Source organism: Arachis ipaensis, chromosome B05, assembly GCF_000816755.2.
Source record: "Arachis ipaensis cultivar K30076 chromosome B05, Araip1.1, whole genome shotgun sequence".
Taxonomy (NCBI): Eukaryota; Viridiplantae; Streptophyta; class Magnoliopsida; order Fabales; family Fabaceae; genus Arachis; species Arachis ipaensis.
The window spans coordinates 141,897,220-141,907,636 of record NC_029789.2 but is presented as its reverse complement, the minus strand read 5'-3'; the positions used below and the strand labels follow the sequence as shown (position 1 = coordinate 141,907,636).

Here is a 10,417-nt window from a genome sequence, read left to right as displayed (position 1 = left end):
TTTTACACAATCTTTATCAAAGTTTCTATAGTTTAAAAAATAAAAAAATTAATAAACTTTAAAAGCTTCTAATTGAATAATTTGTAGTTTGGAAATTTTGTGACCAAATTCTTGTATTATTTGTGTTTTTTGGTATATTCTCAACAAATTTTGTATTAGACATATTAGTCTCTAAAAAAATAAATTGACAAATTTGTTCTCAATTTTGAAATATTAAGTATATTAGCCCCTAGCAAAATAGAAACAAAACTTGGATTTTTCAAAGCATAAGTTTTATACTTAATTTCATAAATTAAATGATAATTTAATTGATATAGTATTTTAGTTATTTTTCAAATTACATATTGTATAAATATAATTGGTCATTATATATTGTATAACTATCTGTTACTTCTAATTTTGAAAAAAAAATCAAGTTTTAACTCCTATACTATCTTGGAGGACTATACTTTATATTAATTTTTTTAACATCAAAAGTCCTGGTAATAATTTTTTAGATGCTAATGAATCAGATGATGATTTTTAATAAATTTTTAGAAATTGTTTAATGTTCCGTTTTACATTCATAAGTTTATAAAAATATAGATTTTCTAGAATTTGAACTAAAACACAAAAGTTGGATTTCTATTCTTATTTGTTTTTATTTTTTTGATATTTTATTTGAATCCAAATGGGGTATTTTCTTATTGATATTTATATTTTAAAATTAATACAATTAACTTAAAAGTAATAAATGTCAATAATCTATATCAATACTAAATCGAATCAACTATATTTGATTTACTATTGATATACTTGTAAACATAGAGAGTTGATTAAAAACCTTAAAGAATAAGGATTTGATTAGTATGTTAGTATGCTCAAGGATAATTTGTTATGGCAGCATATCATCCACTCCCATACTATGCATATATTAAAAATCAGCTAAAATCAGCTATCAACTCAGTCACTCATATATAATACATGTTAAAATATAAAATACATATTAAAAATAAGTTAAACAATACTTGTATTTATATAAATACGTAATACCTAATTTAGTAGTTGTTTTTTTTCCGTGTATATAATATTTTTTAATCCCTCTTAAGCGTCACTCACACCGGCAACAGTCCTATCACCCAAAACGCATGTCTTATTTCAGCCTTAATTATTTCATGCTTCATTGGTTCAGCGCATTTTACTTCTACCTACACAGCACGATAAAGGAAACTTGCTCAATTGATAAGAATTTCATGCATTAATAAAACAGAATACAATAGGTTAAAGGAAAAATGTTGAGTATTTTAGTAATTTTCGATGCCTCTCTCACATTAGCTAAAACAACAATCTTTCGGTTCTTTTTTTATAGGTATCTACAATTTTAAGATTTTTAAGATATAATTGCCTGCAACTTGAAGATCTATTGTGGTCATCAAGTTTTTATTACTACATCAAAATGCTCCATTAAATTCTACCCTTTAGATATATTAATAAAAAAGATGTTTAGTCTGGATTTAACTGGAATATCGATGTCCAACTTCTAAATCGAAACATTTTAAACAAGTCCCAAAAGACATCAGCATTCAGCATGCGTGGTAGTTTTCCAAACTCCCTTTTTAACACGCAACAAATTTTAACAAGAAACAGGGAAATTTCATTTTACCAGTCTCTTATGTATGGACGCTTTTTTTTTAATTTATATGGTTGTGCTTTTATTCTCCCCGGGAATGTTTATTAGTTTCCACCCTTTCACGTGCATGGTAACATCATCACATTCACAACAACATTAACCTAGCAACCATACAAATAAATGGACACTAATTAATACAGAATGCTAGCATACATTCTTAAATTTACAATACTAATTACCAAAATTGTCATTGAGAAGATTATACAACAATGAGTGCAAGAGTGCACTCCACCTATGTGTGATGAGAATAGTGGGAGGTGTCAATTAGGCCATGAAAACCCTAAAACGTATTCTGTGGATTAACCCTTCTCCTTTCTCGCTTGTAGTATGGAGTTTCATCAATAGTTCTCCTCACATATTCTACAAAAGGTTGTGGCGTCCGAGGAGACATTTCCTTTACAATGGCAGGGCTGCTTCTTTCCGGTGTGATAGGTGCTGCTGCAGCGCTGCTTGCGGTAGCCGGAGCACGGGTTTGTTGAGATCTCACTCGTCCATCCAAGAAGCCAAAAATCCACGCTATGAGAGTTGACAGCAGAAGTGTCCCCAGTAAGATTGCAATGAGGGCTTTATCAAAGGTTCCACTGGACGACGCTGTTTCCTCAGGTTCATAGTTTACACCTATTTCTACTCTCTGGCCTGTAAAACAGATCAAGAAAAATTAAACTTGTGATCATGCTCAGTCCTTGCATGTTTTGATAAGAAATTCAAAAATTGCTGATAGGAATCAAATTCTATCAGCCTTCGAGATTAGCTAACCAGTAGCTGGAAGTGTGACGATGATTTTGTCCTGGAATCTCTTGTTTTTCAGCACTTTCACCTGGAAACAGAAACAAGAAAAGGGGACCAGTTCAGCAATCAGTTGCAACTTTACAGGTGATAATTTTTTAGCATTTAACAGCAGCACAGAGAAAAGAAACACAAGGCTCATTTGAGGCAGCTCAGTGCAAAAGGCTTCCATCAAGTGGAATCAATAGATGTATGCAGCATTATTAACCTTAACGATGTGCCAAGCCACCAAATACCTTGGGAAAACCAATTGTGTACATCTACACTAAAAAATAATTTCAAATTCAGGTTTACTTTGAACCAGAGTAAAACCACTCGCCTCATATTGTGCCAGGCCTCGAATGCCAAAATCTTCTTTATGAATTGGACTAACCATAACCAAATCTTGGTGATGCCATTGAATTTCAACATCTACAATATGGTAGAAGGCAGAGGTCAAATATTCTGAAGATAGTAGCAAATATGCAAAAACTGGAAATTGGCAATGACATTCTTTTACTCAAATGCTAAAGCAAGGTATGTAATTTACCAGTATTTCCCAAGATGGTTATACTACTTCTGTTAGAGACTGGAGACAGATTCAGTTGCATTGAATTCTGAGGGAACACAAAAATTAACATTTTTAGCATCACAAACTAAACTTTTATAGTTTGTTCCACCACTCATATTTGAGGCATCATGAGATCGAGGGCATTCAACAGGAGAAAAAATAAAATCAACACTTCTGTCATGCAAATACTCAAGCAATGAGATGGAAAAAGACAATCCAATTTTGCTGTTAGTATGCCATACCTTGCCCATCTCCTTTACAGAAAACCCTCCAATAAAAAGTGCTGAAGCAGATCCCGAAATACTATTATGTTGTCTAAGGGAAGCATATATGGAGAGAGATATGTCTCGTCTCGAGCCTTCTAACTTGGGTACTGAGTGCACCAAATGCTCTGGTGAGTAAGGGAAGAAAAGACAGTATGTGTTGCCAGAGTCCAAATCCAGCCATGGCTTCACGTACCTTCAGTTAATTCGAAAAGAAAACATACATATAAAATAATGAACAGAGTGTTGAAGGAATTAAAAGATGAGAAAAATGAGAAGAGATCGAAATACCCCACGTATGGTGGATCTACTCTACAATCAAACGAAACTCCATTGTTTCCTCCAGGTGAACCAGCACTAATGCTGTAGGTATTAATATCAATTATTCAGTCATGAAAATAGATAGTTCCTTTCAAACAAAATGCATGTCTAGGATTGTAATTCACAAACCTTAGCTTCACGGGGAAGTTGTATCCTTTTGTAGGGTATGGAACATTAGTTAACATCTCTTTCGGAGCATCAACAGAAATGGTATCTCCTTTTAACACTGTAATTGTTGTTTGCAGTTTTGATCTTGCATACTGGAAAGACACTGTTGGTAATAACAAATTTCAACCATAAATTTGTATAAGAGTTTCTAAAGCAAAATCTCTAGGCAACGACAATTGCACAGTTAAGTTCATTTTCTGTACTTAAAAATTAATATTTCAGCACCTTGGGCTGAACCTTCCCCAATAGCTTTGACCATCCCAGATATTGGGTCAACCGATATGACACTTCCATTTGTGGTAAACCACTGTCCAGAAACAGTATCGCTCAAACCTAAAATATGAAATCAGAATGACATTATCGTTCATGAAAAAATAGAAAGGAGAAGATTGAAGGGTCGAACCCAAACTCCTTCAAGAAATTGAAAATAACTGTGCCATGCTGACAGACTTAGAGCAAGAACTGACACAATATCTAATACAGATACATCACATGGATATAGCCTGGGACAAATACTAAAAAATAAAAAAATAAAAGTAATAAGACAAGTAGGTCTCTGTAGAATTTTGTGATGGACATATAAATCCCTAAAGAAAAAAGTACCAAGTCCTTGAAAGCTTTTTGTTATGGACTTATAGGTTCTAGAGGGAAAAAAGTACAAAACACGTTCTTGAAAAATTGCAGCACTGGATTTATAAGTCCATGATGAAAAGACAAAACATGTCCAAGTTGCAATTCTTCAAGGACTTGGTATTTTTTCTCTCAAGAACTTGGAAGTCCATCACAATTTTCTCAAGAACTTACTTGGTACTTTTTCTTCTTCAAGGACTTATAATTCCATCACAAAAGTCTTCAAGGACCTATTTATCCTATTACTCAAAAGAAATAAAAAGCATGATAAAGCGACCAAAAGTTAAGTAAATGTACTGTCTATATAGTAATTGTGCTAAGTGACTTTAAGTGTCCAATAAGTTTAAATGCTTAATTTGTATGAGCCTATTTGAGTATGATATCGCAATACACATGCACTTGTCCTATTCCCCAAGCACACAGATACATACAAGGATACTAAAGAATTGAGATATCCAATTCTCATATTTATTTATTTTTACATTGTTTTACAAATAGGAGTAATGAAAAAACAGTGACTATATCATCATTATCTGTCTTCTATGGTATTCATCTTGCAAAAGAAAGTCTATGTGCTTCCTAGCTGAGAAACAACTTTTACTAGAATCCTACGTTAAGTTGCAGCTGCATGCATAATTCTTCACCTCATGTTTATAGAGAAGTTCATAATTCATACTTATCTATAGTGTAAATATTACTTCCATGAAGAACAAATATTTTTATTACTGTTAAGTCGGTTTTTTCATGAAAGTGAAAGCATTCCAGCAAATCAAAATAACAAACCTTTTACGCTGAAGTTAAGAGGGCTTCCAATGTGAATGACTGGATTTTGAGGATGTATATGAGCACCAACTTTAATCTGTTGGGGAAAAAAGCCTATTTAGATAATGCAACAGGACAGAGAAAGAGGAGAGAAAGATCTGATCTAGTGATATTAAATTGACTCTTAAGGTATTATTTCTCTTAAGTTGACAAAAACGAAATAGAGATGACGTAGATCTACAGAATTAACTGGTCCTAAAAGGTAAAATGACCTCGAACACAATTACCAGCATATTTTAAGAGCATCAGCATGATATGATTTATGTGTTGTCATAATAATACAGGTTTCCAAAATATTTAGCATAATGCATAAAGAGATCTAGACATAGGGGTGTTCATGGATCGGATCCGATCCGCATATCCGCATTATCCGAATCCGATCCGAAAATTGTGGATACCGATCTGATCTGCAAGGCTATCGGATCGGATCCGATCCGCACACTAATAAGATCGGATTGCGGATTTCATGTAAGTATCTGCATATCCGCAGATCCACAAAAGTAAATAAATAAATAAGTAAATATTCTTTTAATGTTTTATTTCAACTAATAATTATCATATATGTTGTATTATTTTATTTTTATTATTTAAGAAAAGTATGTTTAATAATAATTTAACTCCATATTGAAGAGTCACTATTACAGTAGATAGTACCTGTAACCGAATTGCATCTGTTAGCAAATTTTCTCTTTCACGAAACAGGTGAGATGTATTGTATTCCAAGCTGCCAATGAAGCCAGTAACAGTAGCACGAACAATGCACTAACAGACACAGCATTTAATGTCATGTAAGTTATCCATGAATTAGTTCAAGACTTCAAGGTAAGTAAAAAGGATTTGGATTCTCTAAAGTTTGAATTTCACTTTAGAGAGTAAAGTGTGATCTTCTACCCTTGAATAGTTTCTCTTTCATATTTATTATTGGTCCCACCTATGAAATCAATGGTGAGAGATCACACTTTATTCTCTAAAGTGAAATTCAAACTTTAGAGGATCCAAATCCAAGTAAAAATGATCAAAGATGGATTAGAAACAAGGGAAAAGATTCAAATGGATGTTACACAGTCAATGCATAATAAAGTCTCTGTTGAAATTTATTAAAAGTACTACACTACTCATGCAAGAAAATCTTTAAGCATAACTCTCAGACTAAACAACATTCCTATAACATACCAAATAGTAGCAACAACAATTACTCTTTTTCTTGGGTAGAGAAAGAAATTTATTGAAAAAGAAAAGAACTAATTTATAGATCACAAGGTATAAAAATTAAAATATTGATACACTAACTTGACATGTGCTAACTACAAAGTGTTAGTGGGACATACATGAACAAAAACAATGCCAAAGGCATGCTGAAATAAAATGGTTTTTTAGGACAGCAAGTTTCAACAAACAATCAAGTTATTAAAATACAAAAAGTTGCCAAATATAAAAACAGGAGAGACAGTAAATAAAATGACACATTTAACAGAAATATTTTAGTACCAATCCTGATTCATTTCGCAAGACCAAGAATCTCTCCCAGTTGTTGGACTTCACAATCTCAAAAGCATAATCCCAATATGCTAGTCCCTCACAACTGCTAAGCTCCCACCTCAAACTGAGAGAAGATGAGTTTGCAAAAGGTTCTCCAGAATCACTAATACCAGCAGCCGATACCCGAATAGTGCGTCCATTTGCCACAGTAACAGGGGAATTTCGAAGTTGCCCCGAACTACGGTCAGCTTGAGCTGCGGCTCTAATAATTACGTGTTCATTCACTGTAAAGCATAACTCAGATTATCACAATGTTGTTCTGTCGACGAGAAAAAACTCACATTGTACAAAAGATGTCAACCTGGTTCGTCAGCGATGACTACAATATGAGAAGGAATGCTACAAGTAACCGACAGCCAAACTTCAGCTACTGAAGGAAGAGGATGATCATCTCCCACCAAGTTCCCACGTTTGAAAAGAAGTTTCTGAGTCATTTAAAAGAAGAAAGGGTATTATTTGCTAACTCTTACATCCTCTTAAATTTTAAATACATTGAGAAACTTTCAACCATTAAAAAAGGCTGCAACTTACAAAGGTTCCCAGTGTTTGACATGAAACTCCATACAAACTGTTATAGCTACCAGATAACCTATGCACAAGAACTCCATTTTCAACCAGAGCATTATCCTGACGTATAACATTCACAGTTTCAATAAAATCAACACCTTTGTCCCACTGTTCAGGTCCACCAACAAGTAATATGTCTAAACTTGTCCCAGGGACAAGGTATAACTCCTCTAACGTATGAGATTGCTTATTACTTTTTGTTTGAGCCAAGTCAAGCCAGTAACCACCAAATTTGTTTCCATCACTAGCCTGTTGCACAATAAGGGGTACATATGCCGCAACACGAAATGATGCTTTTAAGACAACAGGACCATGACTGTATTCATTATATTCTTTAGAAAGTATGGCATGGATCACAGCATGACCAGGATTCAAAGCATATAAATGTGTCCAAGAGCAAGGAAAACCATCAGCTGATGAATGGAACTGAGTATTTGTCGCTGTTTCCAAGTATGATAAGTCCCGAGTTGAATTGACAATTACAAAAGACTCGCTTCCAGCTTTCCATTTAATCAAAGAATTAAAGACATTGCATCTATAAAAGAAGGCACCTGCACAGGAAAAACGAACATAAGCACAAAAGGTCAAGCAGTAAAGTGAAAGGAAACCTAATATTATTTAATATGGTATCACCGTTTGCTGCTTTCATTGTCACAGCAGCTTGAAGGTGTGATCCAACAACAGTTTCTACTGGAAAATTGTGAAGCACAACCATAGAAGATGGGATGGAGACTTCAACAAGGACCTATAAGAAGATAAAAACTACAAAATAAAAATAGTTTCCAATTTACACATGGATAAAAGACAGACAAATTGCACAGAGAAAGTACAATAGGAAACACCTGTCACAAAATATTTAAGAAAGAAAACGTCCCACTATCAACAACAATAATAAGCAAGCATCATGCCAGTAACTGGGGCTGGCTAAATAGATTAGAGGATGCCATACTGTGCTGTCATAAATCTTTTTTATAATCAAATCATTAAATTTGATATCTGTTTTAATAGTTTTAATTATCGTAAGTTGATAGATGCTACTATCTTTTTCCACTGTAGGCAATAACACATACCTAATTGCTACTATCTAACGAGCATCACTTTAACATTTAACTGATATGCTACAAAGCATGAGAAATGCAAAGCTGCTATTAGATTAGGCCACAAAGAACCAAACATTACCAATTTGGTAAATAATGTGAAAAGTAATCGACCTTAATGTCATTACCTCGTCATAATTTAGTGAATCATATATAGAAAACACTTTAATGGTAGCTTTACCAGGCTTTTTTGCCTGAACAATACCAAATGCTGATACAGATACAGTAGATGTGTCTGAAGACAACCATTTGTAGTCGCTCACTGCTTTTGCACAACCTACACCATATAGACATATAGGGATCAAAATTCAGTAAAAGATATCAGAAATAAGCTATATATCTCAAACTGATAGGACAGAAAAAGCTTCCAACCTCCTATGGCCTTCAACTCCACATCTTGATAAACACCAGGGGCCCAAGGCAATAAGATGGTTCTATTTTCATTTTCCAAAGTGAACATCACTTGATCACAAACCATAATCTCTTGCACAACTGTTATAATCTGTAAGGTTTAACAAACAGCATGATTTGGAAAAACTTAAAATAATATTGCTCAGTCTACAAAGCAATACACACCCTCTCACCACCCCTAAACAAAGAAGAGCATGACAACAGAGCATCCCATGGTCCATCAAGAAAAAAGAGGTCACAAATAATTAAAGACAAAGGAATTAAAGAAAAATATATGCTTCTGCAGATAATTTCGAAGAAAAAAGGATCACCTCCTTTTTGTTGTCGGCCCCAGCAGGATAGGTCAAAGAAGCTGTAAATTTTCCAAGTCCAGGGGAATAAGCTTTAAGGATTTTAGAATTCCGCCAGCCATGTTTGACAGCAATATCATTTGAAACCAAAAATGTTTTAAAGTATTTGTGGTCATCATAAACCTTAATATCATCATTCTGCAATACAATGAAAAATGTTGTTAGGAGAAAACTCACAAGCAAAATACAAAACAAATTCAAATAAGAGAAGAAGAAATTGCCTAATATAGATATATAATTAATAAAACAGATGAAACAAGGCCAGCATTGAAAATAGAAAACATCATACAATGCAAACAACACAAAACTGTACAACAATAACCAGTTTTTAAGAAGTTTCCTTATCATTTGAATATGAAAGACACAAATTGCAAACAACATTGAAAAGATTATGAGAGACTTCCTTTGGTGTCGAGCTTTGGAAGCAGGATCACTTGGTGAATCGAGAAGTTTGTTGCCATGATGCCATCCTAAAAAGAAGTCGTGGGCCTCGGCAATAGTGTCTAAGAACATTACTTTGGTGTAAAAATGGCTATGGCGTTTTCCCTTAGAACCTCAATCTCTTTGGCATCAACTTATCGAAATTATATGGTGTGGACAGGAAAGGATGGGATGCTAATTTTGATACTCATGCTACTCATTCTAGCCCTTAGAAATTCATTTCTCAAGGTTACACTACTTTCAAAACCTTGCCCTCCTTTATTGTAGGTGATGGGCTCATTTCTACTTTTGGGAAGACCATTGGAAAGAGATACCTCTTTAAACCTAGCTTTTCCTCATCTCCGTCATCTTTCCTTGCATGATTCTCCTATTTGGTTCTTTTACATTACATATGTTTCCTCTTTCTCTCGGGACTTCCAGTTCTTTTGTAACCCTAATGATAGGGAATCCTCTAAACCTTTGACTCTCCTAGGTCTCTCTGATGATTTTTCTTTGTCTTCCAACCTTGACAAAAGGATAAGGTCTCTTGACTCCTCTGGTAGTTTTAGTTGTACATCCTTCTTCCAATTTTTTACTCACTCCTCTAACACAACTTCTTTCCATGTAGATAAACGCAATTGGAAGTCCAAAGTTCCCTCTAAAGTCAACTTTTTTACATCGACAATTGTGCTTAAGAAAAATTAATACCAATGACTTGCTGCAGGTTTGAAGACCACATAAGACTATCTCCCCTAATGTGTGTGTTATGTCCGGGAAAATTCAAAGTCAAATTCACATCCTTTTTTTTTTTTTTTGCATTACCC

The 10,417-nt window shown here is 34.0% G+C and overlaps 1 protein-coding gene across 1 annotated transcript in view; it reads right to left on the bottom strand.

Moving 5' to 3' along the window:
* LOC107641361 (nuclear pore complex protein GP210) overlaps positions 1,664 to 10,417 on the bottom strand; it is a 12,436-nt gene continuing 3,682 nt past the window's right edge. The window contains exons 6-23 of the mRNA XM_021124025.1: positions 9,135 to 9,311; positions 8,785 to 8,914; positions 8,541 to 8,689; positions 7,949 to 8,060; positions 7,280 to 7,866; positions 7,050 to 7,173; positions 6,698 to 6,972; positions 5,828 to 5,971; positions 5,400 to 5,421; positions 5,171 to 5,263; positions 3,983 to 4,090; positions 3,719 to 3,860; positions 3,560 to 3,631; positions 3,248 to 3,464; positions 2,985 to 3,051; positions 2,775 to 2,866; positions 2,426 to 2,486; positions 1,664 to 2,305 (exon numbers count right to left, since the gene is read on the bottom strand). Of these exons, the coding sequence (XP_020979684.1) occupies positions 1,950 to 2,305; positions 2,426 to 2,486; positions 2,775 to 2,866; positions 2,985 to 3,051; positions 3,248 to 3,464; positions 3,560 to 3,631; positions 3,719 to 3,860; positions 3,983 to 4,090; positions 5,171 to 5,263; positions 5,400 to 5,421; positions 5,828 to 5,971; positions 6,698 to 6,972; positions 7,050 to 7,173; positions 7,280 to 7,866; positions 7,949 to 8,060; positions 8,541 to 8,689; positions 8,785 to 8,914; positions 9,135 to 9,311 (2,928 nt within the window). The 3' untranslated portion in view covers positions 1,664 to 1,949. The remainder of the gene's footprint in view (positions 2,306 to 2,425; positions 2,487 to 2,774; positions 2,867 to 2,984; positions 3,052 to 3,247; positions 3,465 to 3,559; positions 3,632 to 3,718; positions 3,861 to 3,982; positions 4,091 to 5,170; positions 5,264 to 5,399; positions 5,422 to 5,827; positions 5,972 to 6,697; positions 6,973 to 7,049; positions 7,174 to 7,279; positions 7,867 to 7,948; positions 8,061 to 8,540; positions 8,690 to 8,784; positions 8,915 to 9,134; positions 9,312 to 10,417) is intronic.